The 24,468-nt window shown below is 27.6% G+C and overlaps 1 protein-coding gene and 1 long non-coding RNA gene across 3 annotated transcripts in view; one reads left to right on the top strand and one right to left on the bottom strand.

Moving 5' to 3' along the window:
* LOC107439255 (WD repeat-containing protein 43) overlaps window positions 1-21,450 on the top strand; it is a 28,004-nt gene extending 6,554 nt beyond the window's left edge. For both annotated transcript variants that reach the window (XM_043043519.3, XM_087160595.1), the window contains exons 5-17: window positions 1,005-1,114; window positions 1,730-1,823; window positions 3,850-3,914; window positions 3,993-4,164; window positions 5,521-5,604; window positions 7,070-7,189; window positions 9,507-9,650; window positions 10,775-10,893; window positions 12,098-12,155; window positions 13,192-13,305; window positions 16,602-16,665; window positions 18,454-18,506; window positions 21,258-21,450. In XM_043043519.3, the coding sequence (XP_042899453.1) occupies window positions 1,005-1,114; window positions 1,730-1,823; window positions 3,850-3,914; window positions 3,993-4,164; window positions 5,521-5,604; window positions 7,070-7,189; window positions 9,507-9,650; window positions 10,775-10,893; window positions 12,098-12,155; window positions 13,192-13,305; window positions 16,602-16,665; window positions 18,454-18,506; window positions 21,258-21,329 (1,269 nt within the window). In that variant the 3' untranslated portion in view covers window positions 21,330-21,450. The remainder of the gene's footprint in view (window positions 1-1,004; window positions 1,115-1,729; window positions 1,824-3,849; window positions 3,915-3,992; window positions 4,165-5,520; window positions 5,605-7,069; window positions 7,190-9,506; window positions 9,651-10,774; window positions 10,894-12,097; window positions 12,156-13,191; window positions 13,306-16,601; window positions 16,666-18,453; window positions 18,507-21,257) is intronic.
* On the bottom strand, window positions 20,397-21,925 carry LOC147810624 (uncharacterized). Its single transcript, XR_015432931.1, has 2 exons — window positions 21,797-21,925; window positions 20,397-20,426 (listed from the first exon to the last, which is right to left on the bottom strand). It is a non-coding gene; the product is annotated as an uncharacterized LOC147810624 (long non-coding RNA).
* Between the last annotated feature and the right edge of the window lie 2,543 nt (window positions 21,926-24,468).

The following is a 24,468-nucleotide window of genomic DNA, read 5'->3' as shown; positions in this document are numbered from 1 at the left end:
ATCCAATATATGTTTTTGAAATTATTACTTCTAATCAAAATATCTTTTTTTCACACAAAAATAAATTAATGATATGATTCACCACCTACTTTTTTTATTTTCAATAAAATTAAACTTTGTTAACCGATCTTGACTGCTATACTCAAACTGAACTGTCTTGACAAATTTTCATCCATCTAAACACTAATACTAGTATGCAAAGTAAAGAAAAAAAACTTTCTAACATTTACAGATAAGTTGTAAATAATTCTAGAAAAATCATCAAATTAATAAAGTGAAAATTGACCGGTTGCTTATTTTCTGTGGACTAATTCCAAAATGACTGTAATTCCTTTTGCCAGATTTAGTTTTGAGAGAAGTTGAATATTTTTCAGTAATTAATATATAAAAATACAGAACTTTATTTCTGATGGAAAAGTTCATTAGATTTTCTACAGATCACATTGATTCTTTAAGTGAAATATGTAGATATGAGTATTGAGGAGTGGCTATAGCAAAATGGAAAAAAGTGATTGAATTGTTATTTAAATTTCCAACATCAAGTTTGTACAGATTTATTTTTACCATGTTTATATTTATTGACAAAATACATGCAAAATACACACTAAAAAGTTGAAATAAGAACAAGTAATTTCACATTTGAAACTTGACATATCATGACATCCAAATATCTCCATAAAACAGAACTATGACTGTTTTCTTTCTTTTTTGTTAGATCATTTATTCATTAGTATTTGCCATAAAAGGTTATGGAGTTGTGCATGCCATATATATGCTTATTATTTTATACATTTATTTACTCATTTTACATTTTGTGAAGTTTAAATCCTTTGATTAAAAAGAAAATTCTTAGGCTGATCCCAAGTTCAAATATCAGTTGTTTCTTATTTATTGTTCACAGTTAGTAATCAAATATATATAAATGTGTGTATATGTATTTTCAAATAGATGAGGCCAGCAGATGAATCTTTTAAAATTATTAACATTTTAATCATTACTTATAGGTTTTTAATGGGCATGGATCTGAAATATTTAAACTTATACCTCTTATTGCTGGAAATAGTTGTGATTATTTTGTGTCTGCTGCCGTTGGAGATCGAGTTATCAATGCATGGTAAAGACTTGATACAATTATTTTTTATTATCAGCTTGATTATGTTTATTTTATGAATTATATAAGTCCTTAGCATTGTAGCTTTTAAATTTTATTTCAGTTCTTAATCTTAAGGAGCACATGTGAAAAATCCTGTATTTAAAAAGTGATTTGCTTCTTAAATGTTTTTTTATATATATTTTTGTTTATGAGCACTTTTGGTATGGATTGTGCTACTCATATTTAAATGAAAGTAACTGAATAAAATCTGAAAACTGCTCCTACAAGCTTCAATCATTTATGCAAATGTTTTATTTATTTATTTATTGGTATAATAGAATAAAGTGTAAACAAACCAAAAAGATATTGAAAATTATTTCTGTATTTTCACAAATGAACTGTAAACATTTTAACTCGATATAGAACTTCTGACTCTGTTTAAATTAATTTTAAACTGTTTGAAAAATAATTTCTAAGCATCTGCAAAAAGTCTTTTAAAAAGAATTTTATTCTTAATCCATTTTTCATTAATTTAAGTTTTGTAAATATATAGGAAGCATATAGACGTGAAAGAGCTGACAAAATATCATTGCTATTTACTTGTTAGTGAAATAATTTTTTCTTTATTGCTTGCAGGCATTTCAAGAAAGAGAGTACTACTAGTTCCAAAGCATCATTTGTATTGCCTGATGAACCGGCAAACATTGATATTCTTTGTAAAGGGAATGAGGTACATATATCCAATTTATTCTATTTATTTGATTTTATATTTCTGTTTTATTCTTTTCTATCCATAGTTACTGTAATATTACATTATGATTACTGAATTGCTAAAATTGATAATAATGTTTTGAAATATTTTTCTACGCTTTCAATTTCAATTGAAACACATGGATGTGTTTATAGTGTCATTAGTTTAGATAGATATACACACCAGTTGAATGTATGCAATCATACTTCGTTAAAAAAAACTTCATTGGCTTCAAAAAATATGAAGGCGGTAATAAAAGTCTACATGTTTCAAGGGCAAAAGTTGGTGCAGGCCAGATCTGTGTGAGGGAAAAAAATTATTTCAAATATAAAATGTAAAGTTGCCAACACAAAAAAAAGGGTGAAAAGCTGAAAAACGTTAGCCAAGAATAAAACCGAAAAGTAAAGGTAAAAACAGTACAGAGTGCAAATATGTTTCTCATTTAAAAATGTTTCTTTTATACTATTCTTGTATAACAATAATAGTATGTCCAGTTTCGTATAAATAGGCCTCAGAAGCAGTTCCTGGTATGGGATTGTTATTCCGTTTCAAAGACTGGGATTGCAATTTACAACTGATAAGTTGGTGACCAAACTTAAGTGAGAATTAAACTCACAATTTTCCTGCGAAAAAGTTAATCAGAAATCATTTGGCTATCCAGCCATTTACTTTAATGTTAGAAAATTTCTAGAATTCTGCTTTTTTTTCACACGATTTTTATCAAAATGTCGACAATTCTAAAATTGCAGAAAAATTTCTGTTTAAAATTTTTTTATGTTCTTGATAAAGATAATTATTTAACTTAGGTACAATAATAATAATATAACAGAATATTGAATTAAATTTTGTGTAATGGACATTAGTTGTTTCAAAAATTTGATTTCATCTCTTAGTCAAGTACATTTAAAATTATTCATATTATTAACACTTCAATGGGCCAAGGTAGCCTGGTTGGTAAGACGCTGGGCCCATATCCAAGTGGTTGTGAGTTTGATCCTTGCAGGCTGAAGACTCCTCGTGTGGCAAATGATGATTGGTGCATGTTAAATCTGTTGGGTCACAATGTCCTCCAAGTTCGCATCACAAATCGATGCTTCTAGGGGTAATGAATTGAGGTTTGATCATTCAGGTCAAAACTACGATCTGTGGTTTAATAAATGAATGCATGAATGGGTCCGCCCTATAAACTGGGAAGTGATGTGTTTGTGTGGCTGAAGTAGTATGCTTGGTAAAAGCTGACACTGCTAGAAAACAAGAAACGCACCCTATGCCTTAAATTGCTTGGTTTCACAAAGCAGGCTTGCTGTTATGGCAAGTGGCATTAGAAACAATGCAATTCAATAGTCGTGGAATTTTTTTTTAATGTTTAGATATTTGGATACATTCAAAATTAATGAAACTTTTAATTAACCAAATAATTGCAGTTTTCTGCAAATATCAAATCTTCAGATCTGCTGTTGGCGAAGAAATATAGCATTTCACAGTTTACAAGTAATTAGTAATTATATTGCTGTTGTTTCTAATGCCATATTTGTAAACCAACTAGCTGTAATGTAAAGTGAAAATACTGAATATGCTTTTTTTTTTTAAAATATTTTATTTATTTTTTTAATTGTAATTTTTATCATTGTTTTTTTTTTATCCATTATTTAATTATGCCAAGCAAACAAAATGTGAGAAATGCATTATTGTGTGGAAACTGTCCAATCAAATAAGATTTATATTTTACTAAAAAATAATTATGATGACTTGTCATAGTTTACATTTCACTGAGCTCTGTCCATATTATGACTTTTTATGCTCAATAAATAATTATCAATGAAAATTTTAGTAATAAATTTTAATGACTTTCAATTTTTGTCTATAATTTTAATGTGTCAAATTTTATACTTTAATATTCTGTTACGCCTACAATGTAAGCTTAATAGTTAGACCTAAACATTCTTGCATAATTAATACATGTATCACTTTTATTTTAAGATTCCTAATTTTTTTATATTTTTAGTCGCTGCAAATGTCAATTGTTTCTCAAGATGGTTCATTTCATTTCTTTGAGCACCTATTCAATGGGTAAATTAAAAATTCATTAAAATTTTCTGCTTATTTTAATAAAACAATGTTTTAATTTTGTCAGATTTTTAATTTCAGGAATGTGAAAACCAAACCTTTGCAACCAAAATTCTCGATAAGAATTGCTTCAAAATCTAACGAAAGCCAGAAAGCACAAGTTTTGCCTGTTCTTGCTGCTAAAATATCAAGTGGACTTGACCTTAGTTTACTAGCTTATGGAAATTTTTTAAAGCCAATGTTTGAAAGAATTGTAAGTTTGCTTCTTCTATATTTTATGTATTAAATTTCAAACTTATTATTATTTCTCTTGATATATATTTATTTAAGACTCACTTCAGTTTTAAATAAAAATATATTGTGTTATATTCTTTTTTTATTATAGTTTATAGAAATTTATTTATTTTTTATTTTTATAATGCTTCTTATTTTTTTTATGTTTTTGCTCTTTTATGAAATTTTTCCTCCAAATAGCGATTTCAAGCACTTCATATTATTTTCATTCATTCTTTTTTTAATCACTCTCTGCTTTTTTTTTTCCAAAATTTTTTTTAACATAATCATCTTTCAAAATGTGTACAAATTAAGCTTTGAATACATGAGTTCATAAATATGAAATCAAATGCTGGTGGTTGAAATTTTCATTGTGCCTTATTTAAGTAATTTTTTTAAAAAAAGTTTTGTCAATTAAAGTGTGGTTTCTATGGACATTTTTGCTGTCAAAGTCTTTCATATTTAGATTAAATCTTAGATACACATAAAAGCTTTCTTTGAAAAATTGATATATTAGTAATATTCTATATAAAATGTCTTGTTTAGAAACCTTTCTGTAAATTATTATTAGCTGCGAACTCTGCTACATTTTAAAGTAGATTTTAGCTTTTGCACTACATATTCTGTTTTCTATACTGAAATTCATATCCTCTGTATTCTGAAAACGTGCATTAAACTTTTGTAATTTTTTAGAACAAATTATGCGCACACATGGATCCTGTTCTGCTCAGACAAAAATATGTTCAATCTTCCCTACATTTCAACCTGATCACTGTTGAAGGTCATTATTTAATGCAATATATAAGATATTAAGCAGTACAAAAATAATTAAATAAAGAGAATTATAGTTTTCTTCTTGTTCAGATTTATTTGAACTGATTATTTTAAAAAACTAAATTCCACTTGTGAACTCCATTGACCGCACTATTGATTCGTTGAATAAGGAATAAAAATTGAAAAGATGTAAAATCTTCTGCATTTAAAGTAATTTCTATTGAAATTTTTTTGATAGAGGTTGGCAAGTATGCTATTGAATTTGATGTTTTTTATTGAAAGAAGCAGCATTTGAATAAAAATATCGTTAGTTACTAAAGATATTTTTCGTGATTGGTTTTTCAAACATATATAGCTTTTACCTTTTTTGCAATTTCATGACTGTGTATTACATTCATAAGTTTGCTGTTGTCTCTCTAAGAGCCTTAATTTTAGAATAGGTAAACCTATGTTATCTCTTATTTTAGATTTAGGAATATTTTAAAATAGTTTTACTTCCTTATGAATATTCTTTATTTGGAACCATTGAACTAAATTTTAATTGTGATTTTCTTTATTGTAGAATATTTCTGATGTTACTAAAGATGTATTTCTAATCAGGAGTATCACTGATGCATCATCTAGTGGAAAAGATAGTATTAGTAAAGTAAGATTTTTAAAGCAACATTTTTACTACAAGTTTATTTATTTTATTGTGTCAATGCAGTTTTTAACTCTTTCGACCCAACTTTTGCACCATTAAAATTTTCGGTATGAAAAGCCGTTTATGTTAATGCTGACATATTAAAATAAGTGTACTAAGAGCTTAAAATTTTCCACTTTCTCCCCCCCCCTAAACTCCTGGTACAGTATGTCCCTATCATCTTGAATATTGTTAAAATACTTATTTACTGCATGGGAATAATATAAATGCACTGAATTATTCTTACCAGAAGTTGCCGCTATAAAATAATCAAAGCGATTTATCTCTTTATAGAATATATTGTCCCACTGGTAAGTACAATCGGGATATATTGTCCCAATAGTAAGTACAACTGGAACAGTATATCCCACAAAACAAAATTTCCAAATCTGATACTAAATAACTACATACAATTATTACTTAATTAGAACAAGCATAACTATTTTACACAATATATGACAAAAATATAGTTGTATTTACTTCAAAATTCTGAGAATACATAAATTAAAAGAGATTGCACGCAAACGGAAGCACGCTATTTTGAATATGCAAGTGTTGCCAAGTTCTTTTGGTCATATTTTTATTCTCTTAATGTCTAAAGAACTCTAAAAACATAAATATTTTAATATTTATATTTTTTTAGATTACTATATTTTTTTATCTAGGTGGAGCAATACCTAATCTAAGTTTGTGTACATAACAAAGACAATTTTAATTACATGAAAATGATCTAATTTAACAAGTTAAGTGATAATAAAAGCTTATTAGTTCTGGGATAGATATTTTTATTAAATAAATTAAAACATCAATTTCCTATTGTAGTGTCTCTTTTAATTTTTTAATTAACTTGTGCCCTCATTAGGCCAATATTCACGAATCTTGGCTTAATAAGGGGTCAAAAGGCCATTATTTTTCGGATATGGGCCTTATATGAAATTGTCAGATTCACCCGATATTTTATGGTCATTATTCAGCCAATATAAGCCCTATATTGGTCCTATATAGACCGATATTGACACTGCATGGCACTAATATTAAAAAATTTAGACTTCCAGATATTGGTCCCTCAGAGCATGTACATATAGGACACATATTGAGCCCAACTGTGTCCAAGATATAATTCTTGTTATGGTTGTACTCCATGCAATGTATTTCAAATTAATTTTCGACAATTTTCAATAATGGTATTAAATTATTTGTTTGGCTACAAATTTCTCTTTGTTAAATTGTATGAAAAACCCAATGAGGTTGTGGTTGAAATAAAGTGAAGTACAAAAAACTCTAGTATTTTTTTAAACAATACTTATGTGTATTATGTAATTAAAATAGGCATAAAATTTTGTCACTTAGTAATATGTGTGCAGCCATTATAGCATGTACACTGCTTTACAGCTGTTATAACTCAAACTTTTTTAAATCTTTTCAACAGATTAAGCAAACAGAAAAGTCAAGTAATGTTAAATTATTAGTTCCTGGCCATATGACAAATCTAAGTTTTTTAGAAAGTTCCTCAAAGAAAAGGAAGAAAAAAAACCTGGATATAAAAGAAGTGGGTATAATTTATGGACTGTTTTAATTATATTTTATTAATAAATTTTTTTATGTATAATAAATCAAAGTTCTTAACGTGTTAAGTGCCAAAATTAGACTGAGACAGGACATTTGTGTCCCGTGGCAGCAAACGTGTTATTATATATATATATGGGTCATTCTCACGAAAACTGTCATTTTTCAGTTCATAAAATCCAAAAAAAAGTAAACTGAATAAAAAGCTCTGAAACTTTTTATATTAATAGAAATATGTAATGGCATTATAGAGAAAGTATATATCCTATAAATTATACTTAATATTTAAATTAATTAATTTTTTAAATAATTAATTTATAATTAATTAGTTAATTTAATAAATAAATAAATTGATTTAATAAATTAATTTATTAATTTTTTAATTTATTTTTAAATTAATTAATAAGTAAATTAATTATTTTCACTATTTAAAAAGTGAGGGAATGATATTTTATTTTAATACATGTTTTTATCTAAGTTACATCTACCTAAAGTTTGAAAATGATAACATACTAAGTATATCTAATATTTATTATAATTTAGTCTTATATATTTAATAGTTGTTGCAGGTTTGGGAAATAAAATTGGCTGGCACGATTAAACAAAAAAAAATTTGATAATATACCCATCTTGAACCATTCCCTCACTTCAGCGTCATTCCCTCACTTTATACACTAGTGAGGGAATGACGAATTCAATAAAATTTAAAAATAACAGTTAGGCTTTATTAATTTCTGGAGTCAATCACATACAATTATATTCATACAAGAAAGCAACATATAATTATCCACTTTCTCGATGAAGTTGTATTTTATTTTACTCTAAAAAATGACATGAGGGAATGACAAATGTAAAAAATTTTACCTGGTTTGATTCATTCAATTTTATTCCACAGCAAAGCTTCTTTAAGTTGAAGATGGAAACATACTGCAATTTTGTTCTATGATGCCAGTTGTTAACTTCTGAAGTTTTTATTAAAATATTTTTATTCTAAGAAGATTGCAGGTGATAAGAACATTGTTGTGAGGGAATGACGCGAAACACTGGGGACAAAGTTTAAAATAGTGCTGTGTTAATATTTTTATCAGAAATTAAATTTAAAATTGATTTTCTGAATTCTATATTTCAGTATTCTGAAATAAAAAACATGAATTTGTAAAAAAAAAAAAAAATTATTTCGGAAACAATTTTTTTCTTTTTTTAAATCAGCAGTGGGGACAAGTGAGGGAATGACATATTGGTATATTTTAATTACCTAAAATAAATAAAAATTGATAATTTTATTTTTATTCCTTTGTTAGCTTGCATTCTGAAGGACACTTTCCCTGAATTTTTTTTTTTTCGTAAGCTGTAAAACAAACATAAAATATACTGGGGACATGAAAATGACTGTTTTTGTGAGAATGACCCATATATATATATATAAAAACAACATTTGTAAAAGAGAGATTCAAAGATTTTTGTTAGACCAGCTCATGCTCCAAACTTCTTTTTAAGTACAAACTGAAAAAAAAATGTTATTCACACTATTTAAGGTGTAATAAAGGCAAGTTTTATTGCAAAAGAATAATAAATTGTGCTATTAACTTCAGTTTTTAACAATTTTAAGGTCTAATATTTCTACACATCAAAAGTAAACTAGATACGTTGCTTTTTTATACTTCTCATTATTATGTTTTGTAGTTTACTACTTACTTATCATTTACTCTAAACCACAATAAGTTTACAGTAAACACAAATAGATTGTCGCAGTTAAAATCTAAGATAAGAGTTTTAAGTCATTGAATTTTGAATGACCTTTTGGCTAAGAGTATTTATAATTTAATATTAAGTATGGAAGTGCACAATGTTTTAATATAGTGATGCATAAAACAAGCACTTTTAATGAATTTAAAAATTTCAACTTTCCTAGTCTGCTTAAATGCTTGCTTTTTAAAAAGGCTGACTTTAACAATATATATTAAAATATGATAACTTACCTACATGGAAGAAAACATTATTCTTAATTTTTTATATATACATTTAACTTTCTGTAAATTGTACGGAAATCTTTGTGTTTTTGAGAATACTTAATAACTACTGTTATATCTCAACTATTTTTACTATTTATAATATAATTTTTACTATTTATGAACTGAGAGATAAATTATCTATAATATTTCTAGTTTTACTTAATAAAGATTTTACACAGGAAAAAAAAAAGGAAAAGCTTATAAAATAAAGCTCATTGATTTTGATTAGCTTTTTATTTATTTAGTTTCCAATGAATAAAGATGAATTAAGTTCTTTTTCATTTATAGTTACCTATGGAAGAACGCTTAAAAGCTCTTGATTTGAAAAAATCTCCAAACGAAATTTCTGAAAATGAAGCTGCTGTGAAATCTGATAGTATGGTTCATCTGCTGTTACAAGGTCTTCAAAGTAGGGATAACAACATGCTTAATGTAAGTTATGCTATTGTTAAAAAACAAAAAAGTTAGGAAGTTATTTTACTCATATCTACACTAAAAATTGTAACAGTAACATTTTGTCCATTTAAGGAAGGAATCTTTATTTGGAGAACTTGTTATGTGCACCATAACGTAAAAAAAAAAGTTTTTTTAAATTTTATCTTGTTCTATTATAAAGGTCTAGACCGGTTATAGAAAACTTCATTTTTATTTTAAAATGAAATTCAATTTTTCCCCCCTGAAAATTTTATTTTTTTAATTGTCTTATTGGTGGAAGGATTTAAAAAGATTTGTGAGTTAAAATTTTATAAATATGGATAGCTGAATCGTTCCAGTTTTGAAATGTGTCATCACCTATTATTATTAGAGCAACCATTTTAACTTTGAAATTAGTTGTTCGTTTAATTTTCAATTTTTGCTGTGCTTATTTGGTTAGTTAATATTTGTCATGAGAACCCAAAACTATAAATAGAAGCAATGTGAGATTAAAAAATAATTAATGAGAATATTAACTTTAGATCGCATCTAGTAATCTTTAAAGAACTTGTCAAGCAAATGCTTTTATGCTGTGAAGATTTTTAACACTTGTCATTAGTCTCTCAAAAAATGCTAACTTTCAAATGAATATTTTTAAAAATAGAGCTTCAATTTAACTGTTTAAGTGAATGGGTTTTTTTATTTTTCGATAAAGTACCAGAAAGTAGTGCAAGTTATAGTTTCAAATCATAAAGTTTTAGGAAAATTTGAGAACTGTTCTTAAAATTTGTGATTTGATATTTTATGATAATCAACCAAAAAAGAAAAAAAAAAGACATAGGCTAACATTTATACTTATTCAAACAATGAAAACACTATTTTAGACTTGTGTTAATTTTTTTTTTTTTTTTTTTTTTTTTTTTTTTGTAAAGAATTGTTTGTTTAAATTGCAAAGGTTTTGAAAACATGAGAATAATCATAATTTTTTCTGGTACTTACCAAATGAATTTTAGACTTTATTTCAATGTTTTTACAGGAGTATGTATTTGTAAACCAAGTTTTCATATTTGAAAATGTCTTTTTTATGAGCATAAAATGTTTACAATTACAGTAAAGATATAGACTATACATTTATTTTTTAGACTGTATTTGGTTGTAGCAACGAACTGGTTATTATGAACACCATTGAAAGGCTCCCTATTCAATCGATATTTTCCTTACTCGAAGTTCTTTTCATAAGATTGCATAAACTAAACCCTAGGTGAGTAATGCTTTCAAATTCTGTTAAATAAGCTTTTATCACTCTCATAAATTTATGTTACAATATCCATATACAGTCAAACCTTGTTAATGTGAACATGGACTAATATTCAATACTTTGTCAAATTGCATACAAATATATTTTAAGGTGGACTCTAATTTCATTACCCTTGGAAAAAATGTTAGCATAAACAGAAAAAAAATTTCCCCTCTGGGAGGTAAGAAAACTGATCTTTCACAGTTCCAGATATATAAGAGTTCGAATTATTTTTTATAGTGTTGATAATTGCAACAGTCAAATAAAAGAGTTGTGTGAAATGAATCTGTTGAGGTGGAGGGGGTATATATGAGGAAACAACATAAGTCCATTTATACTCTAATACAAATAAAGTTTTCTTTAACCTAATGGATGTGAATGTAAAGAAGTGCACTTTCCTGAAAAATGCCACCCATATTGATCATTTGTTCAAAATGGCTAGTCTTTCATAGGTTGTTCTAAGAAACTGAAATTGCTGAGCAGTATTTCTACAGGTGATGACGTGTCGAGCAAATTTAAATACATTTAATGTAAAATTATAATTTAAAAGTTTCTTGCTACTCTCATCTACGTTTAGTCTACTTTTAAAAGTTTAAATAACACTGTATTTTAATAAGCATAAAATTTAAGGATATAATTGAAATAGGTGTTTTTTTTCCAGCAAATTTATTGTTCATACATTTAATGTAGAATTATAATTTAAAAGTTTCTTGTTACTCTAATCTATGTTTAGTCTTCTTTTTTTAAATCTATTTTGAAAAAAAATAATAATAATTTACATGTATATCCCTTTCATTATTTATTAGTAACAAACCTTCATTATCAATGAAATAAGACTTTAAATAAAATCACATTCTACCTAAAAATCTCATTATTGATTACATTGAATAAAAAATATTATATATGCTCACGTTAATAATTTTAAATTGATTGTGATTTGAATTTTTTTTTAAACTAATGTTTTTTCAATGACATAATGAAAGAAATATGATATTATTACTGTTATTATAATAATATAATAATTTGCATGTATATCCCTTTTTAATTTTTTAGTAAAACTACATTATCAATGAAATGCATTTATTAATTATATTGAATAGTAATTTCTTCAAATCTTCTGACTTCTTGCATTTCCTTTTCAATATGTATATTTTTTCCCCTCCTCAAGGACTTGCCTGAAGTGGTTGACTGCTCTCATAACGATTCATCTGTCATATTTTATATCAGTAAGTTAATATTATTTAATCTTTTTTTATCTCTAATATTGAATGCTTCTCTAATTGATTAAAATCAGTAGTATAATAATTATATGAAACACTTATAATTCTGTTAATATTTGTAACATTAATCCCAATATTTGAAATATACAGTACGACCTGAAAATTCCGGACTTCTGAAATCCGGAAATCTCCAAAATCCGGACTCATTCGTCCAGTTCCTCAGAAAAAAATTTCAAAAGAAAAAATTTTAAAAAAATCGCTTAAACTAAAAATTTTAAGGCAAAACCACAACTCTTCTCCAACAATGAAGCAGTAGATGAAGAGGTAGAGGTGGGGTGTGAATGACAGCTCATAGCTGATAAGGAAATTCCAGTCATTCTTATCAGCTCTGTATGGATGACAAAGAATATAAAGGGGAATCCCCCTCCTCCTGAAGGGGAATCTCCTCAGAAGGAGGAATTCTTCCATCTCCTTGTTTTTCCCCCTTGTGATGAAAGAAAACTGGTTCTTTCTTAACCTTGAAGCTTAGGAACCGGGGACAAGTTCTTTCATCCCCCAACAAAAAAAGGCTTAGTATCAGCTGGTACAGTCTAGTCTAGAAGCATTTGTTTCGGTTATAAGTTGAAATTCAGCTCGCGTTTTAAGCCTATATTTTTAGTTTTAATTGCTAATATTATGTTATCTAAACGATCGATTGCGGAGGAAAATGACGAAAGTTTGATTTTTACTGTCTTTTATTTATCATTTAAAGAGTATATTTATGTTAAAATTGACGTCGGAGGTCTACACACGCGTGATTAATCGTGAAATCGGCCTGACGAATTCGAAACTTCGATAACTCTATCAATTCAAGTAAGGTATCTAAAATCCGGAAATTTCGGAAATCCGGACCTTCCAAACCCTCCAGCAGTCCGGATTTTCGAGGTTGCACTGTATTTCATATTTAATTGCGTTTCAGACTTCTTCAATTTGACTCTTAAGTAGAAAAATCTGCAGTTTGTAATGCTCATAAATTATTACAATTTCGTATTCTCCTTTTTAGAGTCCAGACATATGTCAATGTATTGCTACTTTTGATCAATTCATTGCTGCCAGAAGGGATGCAGTTAGTCAACTTGCTCGAGCACGAGGTATATTGTCCATACTTATGGCACAGGTAAATTCGTTTTATTTTGTTTCTGCTTTTGCATCATTCTTATTTTTTTTTGGTTAATTATGTTTCATAATTAATGTTTAACAACTTTTTAATTTGGTTTATTAATTTTTTTTATCATCAACAATAAAAGGTTAATCTGTGTTGAGGATGGGTTATTCTCATTTGTGTATTAATAAAAATTGCAGGGCTAGGCGTGAGCCACTTTTCTCACTTAATGTCACTATCTTAAAAAATAGTAACTTTTATTCACTGTTTTTAACGCTTAGTCACTTATCTCACTTTTTTTTTAAATTTTACCCCCATTTCAATCAAAATAAAGATTTCACATTTCCCTAAACCCGTGATATTACAATCCTCTTACTCTAGTGTAGAAGGACTATGGGTGAGGCATAAAAGAGGATTTAATAGACAATTTCCACTTTCAAATTAATTCCACTTAAAATACAAGAGAGCCATTCACTGTATCGAGGAATGATTTTAGTTATCATCTATCTTAAGTTTTGTTTTCTTATCAGCTGTGGAGCTGCAGAACATTCGTTTTCGATACTAATTCAGGTGAATATCACAAATAAAAAAAAGTTTTAAAAAGAAAAAACGATCAAGATTTTTTTTTTTTTTTACCCTTTTCAAAAATTTGATTATTTTTTAATGAGATGTTATTATATCATGCGAATTTGAGTAATCTCTTTTTAATTTCACACCGTTTCATGTTTTTTTATTTTATTTTTTATGTTATTAAGAATTTTTCAGTCCTTTCTATGTGGTTTTTCAAATTGTGCTGTTTTTTTATACAATGTTATTTAAATTGGAGAATTTCAAATTGAATCACCGTAAACTTACTTGGTTTTATAATCGTTTTATCAGTCAAATGATTGACAAAGTTTCGATAATTTTTTTTTCTCCCATGGTTTTTAAATCTTCATATTTTAGTTAATACATACTATGTTTATTATGTGACATGTATTTCAGGAACAACTACTTGTTAATGATTTATTCGAAAATCGTTCTTTGACGTATTTGATTTCATCGTAATTTCTTATAGTTTTATTTCCAGTGTTTACCTTAGGCACTCAGGCGAATTTTTATAATTTTTTCAGCCCTTTCCTCATGGTTTTTTAATACGATGTTATTACTTGCCTTTTTCACCTTAAAGTTAACTTTTTTTATATACTCGATTCAGGGCGATTATATTGTAAATTAATGTTTTCCGACAGTTTTTGCATTCATTTAATTTCATATTAATACGGTGTTATATTTTTGATTAATGTGATGTTGTACCCGCAATTTGTTAATGATTTATTCAAAAATCACTTTTAACGGTTCTATCGTGATTCCACTTTTTTTCTTTCTTTTTTTTTTTTCCTGAGAGGTTTGCAACCATTTTTATTTTCTTTAATTATATCTTTTAAACAATGCAGTTTCGCACACATTTCCAATTTTGATACTTTTAATATATTATTTTTTATTTCATTCATCACTTTTAGCGACATTTGTTTTGCGCCATTTCAATTGTTAAAGTACTTTTTTTTTTTTTTTGAAATAATAGTTACATATTTAACGTTTTTTTTTTTTTTTTTTTTTTTGACTCCTGAAGAGAAGCACATCTCAATAAATGTGTATTGACTTTACATGACAGCAACAATATTTTTGTTGTATGCTTTCCCTGCTTCTGTAATACAATACTTTAAGCCATAGCAGCTAAAGTCAAATATGCAACTTTTTTTTTAAATTGGGATAAATTAGAAAATATTTATGTAATTTTTTAAAAAAAAAGAATTCAATAGCAGTAAATTAAAGCAATAAACAGGTAGAACAATAAATGTTTCTAAACCAATTTTTTTCCTTTAATTTGTATATTTTTAAGGTTATTACGATGCTGCCTGAATATTAGTCACTATTTATCACTTTTTAAAAAATTTTAATCACTTTTTTCACTACTTTTTCTACTATGACCCACGCTGAGCCCTGAAATTGTAAATGGCAAGAAAACTATTTAATTAGATAGTCACCAGAATGTGGGGTATCAGAAGCTAAAAATAAGCCAAGCTCGCTTACTAAAAAAAATTGTCACATTCAGGAGGGCTCAGATTCATGATAAAATTTTCATCAACTTTTTTACTACTTTAAAAAAACGTTTGTTTCAGTCAATGTAGGAGATTCTATTCTAGAAGATCGCTACTTCGGCTTGCTTTGTGAGGCTTGCGTTTATTGTCAAATTACTTTTATTTAGCTTATAATTTATTTATTTTTTTTTTTTATTTATTTTTTTTTTTTTTTTTTTTTTTTGGATTTTCAGTTGGTTCAGTTTTTCTGTTTGCTTCTTTCACAGGTTAGCGTTAGAAAATGTTTTAAATTTACTGTATTAGACATGAAAAACCAAGTGACGAGACTGCAAAATTTGGTCTTTATCCGACGTATATCTCAGGGCTCTAAGTAATGCTTTGTCTTGCTCAGATTATAATTCCTCGGACATCCAAAAGTAAGCCTAAGCTTGCCAACTACAAGACATTAATAAAGAAATGTGAAAAATTATTCTTGATTAAATGAATATCCTAATGGTTAAGTTAGGATATTATAATTTTTCTCATAACAGTTTGCATTCTTTTTAAATTACAGATTTGAGTAATTTTAGATTTCATTTACATATAAAATTAAGATCTAAGTTCAAGAAATTTCTTAACACAGAATCAACCATGCAGGTATTCAGTTAATCGTAATATTTACGACATCATTAGCTTTGCATGAAAAAATTGAATCATCAATGGATTGAACAGTTCACTATCTGTAAAGTGTCTACACATTTTAAATTAAAATTACTTTAACCCTTTAACACTTAAACAAATTTTCAAAAGGCAAAAACACTGTCCACAAATTATCTTGCTTACAAATTTCTTTAGTATTGGTCCTTGTTAAACTGTTCTACCATAAAGTGCTCGACTTGCAGGTCGTCGTGCTACCGAAGCAGTAGTGCCATCAAAATTGTGGTGACATGTCTTCGGTTCATCCTCAGGGACGTTCCCAGACCATCGCCAATAGCCCATTGTGCAGCTCTAGTGCGACGTAAATGAAAAAATTTCTTTAGTTATAATTTTTGTTGCACTAATAATACTGAGCTCAGTCTTATTTGCTGAAATAATTGTCTGGTATAAATTTATTAAATTATTATTAGTTTGTTAAAATAATACTGTGCCTTTTACATTGTAAGAAAATAAATATTTTTATATTTAGATATAATATAAATATTTTGAACATTTAAATATCCAAACGACTCATTGCTTATTTAAATTGTTTTTCAGGCCAAGTTAGTATCTTCAAATTCTTCTGATTTTTCAAACAAGCCTTTAGTTGAATACAATTCAGGTATTAATCCCTCTTGTCTCATTAAATTCTTATCATTCATTCTAATTCATTAAAATCTTAAAACTTTCTACAAAATCTTCAGCATTTTCTTAGGTAAAATGTTAAAGATTTATAAAAGTCTCTAATTATTTTTGTTTTGTGTAAAAGAAAAGCAAAATTAATTTGGACCAATATTCAAACTATTCAAGAACTGGTATAAATTGAAAGAAATTTTGGGATGTTCTAGGAAAAAAGTAAGGAATCTTGAGACTTAAATTAGCAAGATTATATATTTTTCAACTATATTCATTTTAAGAGAAGATTGTAACAAAATGCAATTACTGGACTAGTACAATTTTGAATTGGTCACAAGTCTGATAAAAAAGGTACATTATGCACAAGCAAAATAAGATTTATTACATCCTGTGACAGAAATTAATTGTAAAAAATTCTGTTGGTGCTGTCATTTTTTATGTATTCTTGTTTTTTCAACGTGTCTATATTGAAATTCTTTATCGAAAGACTTTCTAATGAGTCTCATGCATTTTTTAATTTTAAAAATGCAAAATATTTAGAAAAACTTCATAAAAAAGCAAAGTGTCTAAAAGTTTCTTCTGAAAGAGGAGCCTTTCTTTTGAATTATTTTTATTAAATTACATAGAAAATAATTTGTAATATTTAGCAACCCTGATTTATTTTTATATTGCATGTTTAATTTGTAAGAAATTGCAATTGAACTAATCCAAAATTTATGTTTATCTGAATCGAAACTTCCATTCCTTTGAAAAAACACTACTCTTAATGTTATAACCAAGATGATTATAAAACATCACTATTCTTTGGTTTCTCACCAATTTATAGTATTACACATAAATTACTTTTTTTTTATAATTTTGACTATTCCGAACAGGCACTTATTCAGTAATATGATTTCACTGCTAATTTCTCTTAGAATGGGAATATTTTTAAAATATATAAATTTTGAAATTTTAATCTTGAAATAATTCTTTATATATTCTTCTTTTTCCCATAAGCCTCCCAACAAAGTTTGTTTGTATGCATTCCATGTTCTATGTAACGACCCCTGTGATTTAAACAAAAATGGATAATATAATGTGAGGTAATATTATAAATAAACATAACCATAACAAATATTTACTCATAAATACTAGACTTATTTAGGAAAAGAAATTGTTCTTTTCACTTCCTTTAAAATTTTTAATTTTTGTTGCACTGGTTATTTTCATTAAAATACATACATCTATAAAGCTTTGTGAAGAATGTGCTTTATCTCCATTATAAACCAACATCAAAAGAAATGGTTTTTTGAATCACTTCCTCGTGACCATTTAGTCATTATCAATGAAGAAATTCATTGTTTTTAAAGTGCAAAAATGACCTTTCACAGAATTAAAACAAAAGTTTGATCGCTTTATTGAAATGACTGGTTTAGTTCAGAGATTAAAATAACATTGTACCTATAGAATTTTGAATATCTTAAAAAAGCCCGATAAAATTCACCTGCATCAGGTTCTTTTTTTTAAAAAAAAACCTGGGTTCTTTTAAACCCTGGTCCAAATTAGCTTGGATAAGTCTGGTTCTATGGTATGTGTAAAATTTTTCAAGTCAAGTACTTTTTATACTATGTATAAAAATAATTCCTCGTTAGGTGCATTTCACAGTAATAGTTCCACACATGTCTTTTGTGAAATCCTAAAAAAATTATGCTAAATTATATCAAATCTAAACTAATAAATGACTTAAAATTGAATTTTTTTTTTTTTTTTTTTTTTTTCAAATTTTCTTTAGAATCCGAGGAAGAAAATGATGCTGGAGTTGGTGATTTTGATTCTGAAACTAAGGTAAAGAAATAAAGTTTTGTAGTTATTAGTATTAATCTATAAGTACAGTGCGGAACAAAACAACTCACACGGAATAAGATTTGATTTAATGATTAGATTTTCAGACAACTCCATTATAATTTATCCAAAGATAATTTCATACAAAATATAATTTTAAGTATTTAATATTATTTGAACAAAAATTGAATTGGAAGGTTTGCAATTTTTTACATTATTAGTTTTAAAGAATGCAATTTTAAATGGGGAATGTACAAAATTTGAGTGAAATCGGTCTAATATTTCTTTAGAAATCAAATTTTGAAAAATTTACGTTTTCGACTCTTATTGAATTAAACAATAAGAAATAATGTTTACTAAGTTTGTTTGTTTTTTTTTTTTTTTTTTGTTTTTTTTTTTTTAATGGAATTATCTTTGAATAAAGAAATTTCATAATTGTGTGCCTGAGATAGGTTGAAATATACAAAAAGTTAAATTGACTTTAAGGGGCTCAAACTTAGAACTGTTCCCTTGACCAAATTATTGGGACCCTATTTTTCAGATTGCAACAACCTCCATTATTTTTGGCGTCAGAAATTATAATCTGTCGAAAAATAGGCTACATTTTTGCAACTGGTTTCATAACGTACAATATGATCTACACTAATTTAATTAGCAAATTCAAAGCTACCTCCATGAACCATGATAATCGAGTCCTAAAACCTGAGGATCCGATTATTAGATCAAAAGTTATTCAGGTTGGTCCATTTTTTATTCTGCTTTATTTGTAATTTTTCTTAAGGGATATATATTTAAATATGATTGAATAGAAACTATATAAGTAACATGGTGGAAGTCTTAGAGTCATGTATTTTAAAAAAGATTATTTAGAATTTATATTAGGACTCTTGTAAAAAATTTTATTTTACATAATTTTTAAATTGTTGCTTGTACAGTGTAAAAAAACAACAGAGCACTCTGAATGATCAAATTTTTAAGTACTAAGACTTAATCAGCATTTTTAAGGTTAAGCCCTTGAACCTTTACAATTATTTAGTGCTGACGATATTAAAATTGTTATTAATTAAACTACAAAAACTCTCTGAACAAACATGCCTACTTTTCGACAAATTCAGATTCTTAACCCTCAAAACATAGAGGGTAACCACAAACTGAAAAATATTTTTTATTATAAAAAGTGCTTCCTCTGTTGGTATAGGCATTAGTTGTCCAGGAGGTAACTGAGCAAGGAAAGGAAAAGATGTGAGTGCTCCCTTCCTTTACAACTTGGCATTTAATCATTAACAGATCTTGATGGTTTTTGAGTTATGGTACAGCAGTTGCATTTGATAACCATTCAAATTTTTTCGCTGCTGTTTCCATTTATCGACAGGTTGGCACCATTCAATAAATATCACAGAGGGTGTAATATTCTTTGTAACAGTTGGTAAACATTTTCTACAGCACCTTTCATAAAATGAGCCAGTTTATCATCCTCTCTCAAATTTCTTTTAATTTGTGCCACAGAGCAAAAACATCTTGGATGTAAGATAGACTAGTTTCATAAGGAAGTTGAGGTCGAGTTTTCAATTGTTCTTCATCGCGGGGTAAGGGTTTCAAACTATCAGTAAATGTTACTTTGAGATTTGCTTAAAATACACCCCAGCTTGTTAACACAGCTTCATTATTTTCGAACCACCGTTTTTCCGTACTATTTAGAAAGAAATATCTAAACACATTTCAAAGTCACAGAGATTATATTTTGCAAATCTGTCGTATTTGTTTAACCATATCCCCGGATCTTCACCTGTCTCTTTGGAAAATGGAGATGGATAGCTAACGTTGAAAGTTTGCACTACTGTAGAAAATGGATCGCCTTCAGTCTTGATTTCTGCAGGCATTATGATTTCAGGGTTGCCACTCTACATGGAGAACAGGGAAAACCTGGAAAATACAGGGAATTTAAAAATCACCTAAAATAACAGGGAAAATGCAGGGAATTTTGATTTTTTCCTTGCAAACTGGGAAAATACAGGGAATTTTGTTTCTTATTTTTGTCTTTTAAAAAATGTTACCCACTCAAAGCGTAATCTATGGGATATTTAGCCATGATATTTCAGCTATACTAAACTATTTCACTTACTATAACATTATTTAAATATGTTCAGCTGTTTTCCCACCAATTAAAACTAATAAATATAGTTAGCCCTATATAGCTCACAAAAGAGCACAGTAATTGTTGTTTCCTTTTAATATATTGTGTATAATAGTACAGGGAAAACACAGGGAATTTTTTTTCCAGATTTGAGTGGCAACCCTGGATTTCCTTGTGTTTTAATCCTTGCAAATGCTGGCTTCTTTGTAGAACGACTTCAATGGTTGCTTATCTAGCCGGCACCTCCACCAAATAATGCATATTAATAATAGACTTTACACTGGCAAGTAGAACGGATTTATTGACAACTATCTAGAATACAAAAAACATGGTAACTGTCCTTTCCATTTGAAACAAAAGAACAATACAATGAAATAAGAAAACGGAAATGACGTCAGGGAATGTTCTAGAAAAATCTATAAATGATATCTAAATTCTTAAATTACATATTAACCTGCTTCTGAAGACTCGGTAGTAATCGGAAGAACTCAGAGGATCGAACTCATTTAACTTTGCCGACACGTTTCTCAAGCCAATTTTTTTCTTCCTTATTTTACTGTAATTATAATAATTATAAACAAAGTTATCATCATGCTTTTTTTTTTGTCTTCTTAATTTAGATAACTCATATGTCAACATCAGATTTCATTGAAAGTGAAAACAGCGACTCTAGTGACATGGAAGATGACTAGATTTTGACTTTTTCATTTCGTCATTTAATGCATTGTAATATACTCATTGTTAAGGATTTTTTTTATATATATTATTTTTAAAAGAATGGTTTGTAATAAAATATATTTTTGGACTGTTTAACTGCTTTATTTTATTATTTTTATTTATTTTTTTGATGAATAGGAAAGAATTTTTTTGACATGTTTCTTTTCCTAAACACGTAATGCTTTGTTACTTATGCAATCAACTGAAAAATCTTCAAATACGCTAGTAAATTACGTTAAAATGAAATAGTTGTCTTTATGCTCTGAGTCATTAAATTAATAAGAAGAATTTGAAAGCGAATAATATTGTTCTAAGAAATTAAATGTTCAAATATTTCATTGAAGCTATAGAATATTAGCTATCAGTATCCTCCTAGAAAAATATTGAAAATAATATTTATTTTGATGTTGAATTTTGATATTATGAATAAAGTATTAATTACCTGTAGTAGGTGAAATTTTCCTCTTTTCTTTGAAGAACTGCTTTACTTTCAGTTTTCTTAGTTCCTCTTTTATAGTTCATAACACCTTAAGTTGACACTGGAGAGAAAGGCAGGTAGACCGGATTACAGCCGTTGTCATGGAAACTGGGTTACTCTTTAAGTCGGTTGGCGCATGAGGTAGCAAAAAAAGGAGAGAAAGTGGCCAGTATTGGTGTTTAAGAAAGCAAAACGCTGATTTTTTTAAAATCAAGAATCGTACTAAAATTTTGAACAGAATACAGAAAAAAAACACGATTTTTTAGAGCATTTCTAATAATTATTATTTTAAGATACTAGTTGTTAGCTGATTTCTTAATTAGTATTTAAAAAGCAGATTTTCTTATTTTGATTTTTTAACTAAAGGAAACTAATTTTAAGTAACAGAAAAAAATATATATTTAAAAAGATTCTTTTTTGCTGAAATCTAAGTAAAAAAAGAAATGCATAGATGCGCATAAATACGTTGTTTTGAATATTTATTTTTATATGCTTATTTTTTGTAGATTAATGTACATTAATTTATCCCACATTGGTGTTTAGTTGGGGAAGGAACAGTGAATATAGGCAGGAAATTATTGATCATGAAAAAGATCATACTTGTGTTTTATAATATTTACCAGGGCTCGAAAAACCGCCCGTTCTCGGCTGTCAAAAATTCCCCGCGGACAACGAATTTCTCGAATCCGACGTCCTGGCGGACGGACATTCGTGCAGACTTGACCTTTGTCATTTAAATTATTTCATAAAAGAAATACTAGGTTACTATTAGTAAACAAGTATTTGTAATCCTAGTAACTACTAATTCATTGTGAAATTTATATAAACGTTTGTAATAAAGAAAAGAAAATTATATTTTTATTTATTTGGAAGCTACGGGTTAGTTTCAAAGGAGGACGGGTGCATTGTTGGACAAGCTGTCCTCTGGGACGGGTAAAATTTCCGAGTTTTTTCGAGCCCTGATATTTACTGTTTTTTTTTTTTTTTTTTTATATTATTAAGATATTTTAACTAAACGAAACTAATTTTAAACAACAGAAGAAGAAAATAGAAAAGTAAAGACTTTAATGACTATTAAAATTAATAATTAAAAAAGGAAAGAAAGCTAAAGATTAATAACTTACAAAAGAAAAAAAGCTATCGATTAATAAGTAACAAAATAATACAAACTAACAAAAGAAACATGCTAACCTTTAGTAATTAGCAACAAAAAAAATCTAACAAGGAATCACAACAAAAAATTAACAATTAATGTAAAAAAATTGAATAACTATAAAGACGAGCTAACAATAAATAACTAGTAAAAAACAACGAATTAACAGTAAATAATTAATAAAAAACAAAAGAACAATCAAGCAATGCGAGTGTAAGAAAGCGAAATAAGAACTGCACAAGAGATAGAACACTTTAGCGAAGGCAAGGAAAATGGAAAGGGCTGGCTCACCAGTGTAAAAACATAGCCAACGCGAAAATTCCTTGGCCTTGAAAACTAATTCAGCGCCGAACTAAAACACCTTTGTACATTCGCTTTACTGAGAAGGTATTTAAAAGTTAAATACATTTAAACATGAAAAACTTATAATGCATGTTTCAAGATAAACTTTTCTTATTATACAACATTTATTTATATTTGTATGCGCATTTAAACTGCAATTAATTCCAAAATAGGGAAGAACTACTTTTCAAAGGCGGAGTATTACATTTCCTGCCCTTCCTTGCAGTGCCAACTTAAGGTGAAACGTAGTATAGTTGACTTATTTCAGCTTGATGAATTGGCATTCATAATAATTTCAAAAGCTAAGGCATAGAATTTGGAATTATGAAGACAATAAATAACTTTCAGCTAGAGTTGTTTAGTACAAAATAGCGTCATGCGAAATTCAGGAAAATTATTACAAAAAGTATTAAAATTTATTTTTTCATAGATTAAACAAAATCTATAATTGTGTGTAAAAATGGATCAATTCGTTTAAAAAGTGTGGATTCTACACTGTTTGAAATACATTTTTTTAAACACATTTTATTCACTGGCATCCTCCCAAAGAAAATTTATAAATTCTTTGAAAAAAATGAATTTTTACTATAAATATTTATCTGTGAGAATTCAACTCAAATAAACTAATCTCCAGCAAGAGGATAAAACCACTTATCAAACAAATTTTTTTTAAATATTGTAACTCTCATGTGAAGGCAATCAGAATTGAAGGATAATTTCGATAGTTAAAAAAAAGTGTTAACCTCAATTTTATGTTCATGCAAATCATTTTTATCTTATTACTCTAAAGATTGTACAACGTCAGGGCTAAAGAGAATAGAAGGGCTAGTTCACTCCGCTCTTAGAGCTGAAGCTACGATTTCCCTCCTCATGACGTCACTGTGTCCACAGATCTCGGAGAGCGCAAGCAAAGATATGATAACTTTGCATCTTTCTCTTTGTAAAAATAAGTTAGACTTTTTCTGGTTATTAGCTTTCAAACTTTACGTAATTAACACATTATTTCCGTTCATAAACATAGTTCAAAAAAACTTTCTTGGCCATTATATTAAAAAAAATAACATTTTAAACTTATAAAAATGTTTTACTAGTTGGCGAAAATGGCACTGTAAATACTTTATTTTAAAAAGTTCAGTTTTAA

The sequence above is a fragment of the Parasteatoda tepidariorum genome, chromosome 4, assembly GCF_982258835.1.
Source record: "Parasteatoda tepidariorum strain Cologne lab strain chromosome 4, Ptep-v5.0, whole genome shotgun sequence".
Classification (NCBI taxonomy): domain Eukaryota; kingdom Metazoa; phylum Arthropoda; class Arachnida; order Araneae; family Theridiidae; genus Parasteatoda; species Parasteatoda tepidariorum.
Note: the sequence above shows the minus strand (reverse complement) of the source record. Positions and strands in the feature narration are given on the sequence as shown.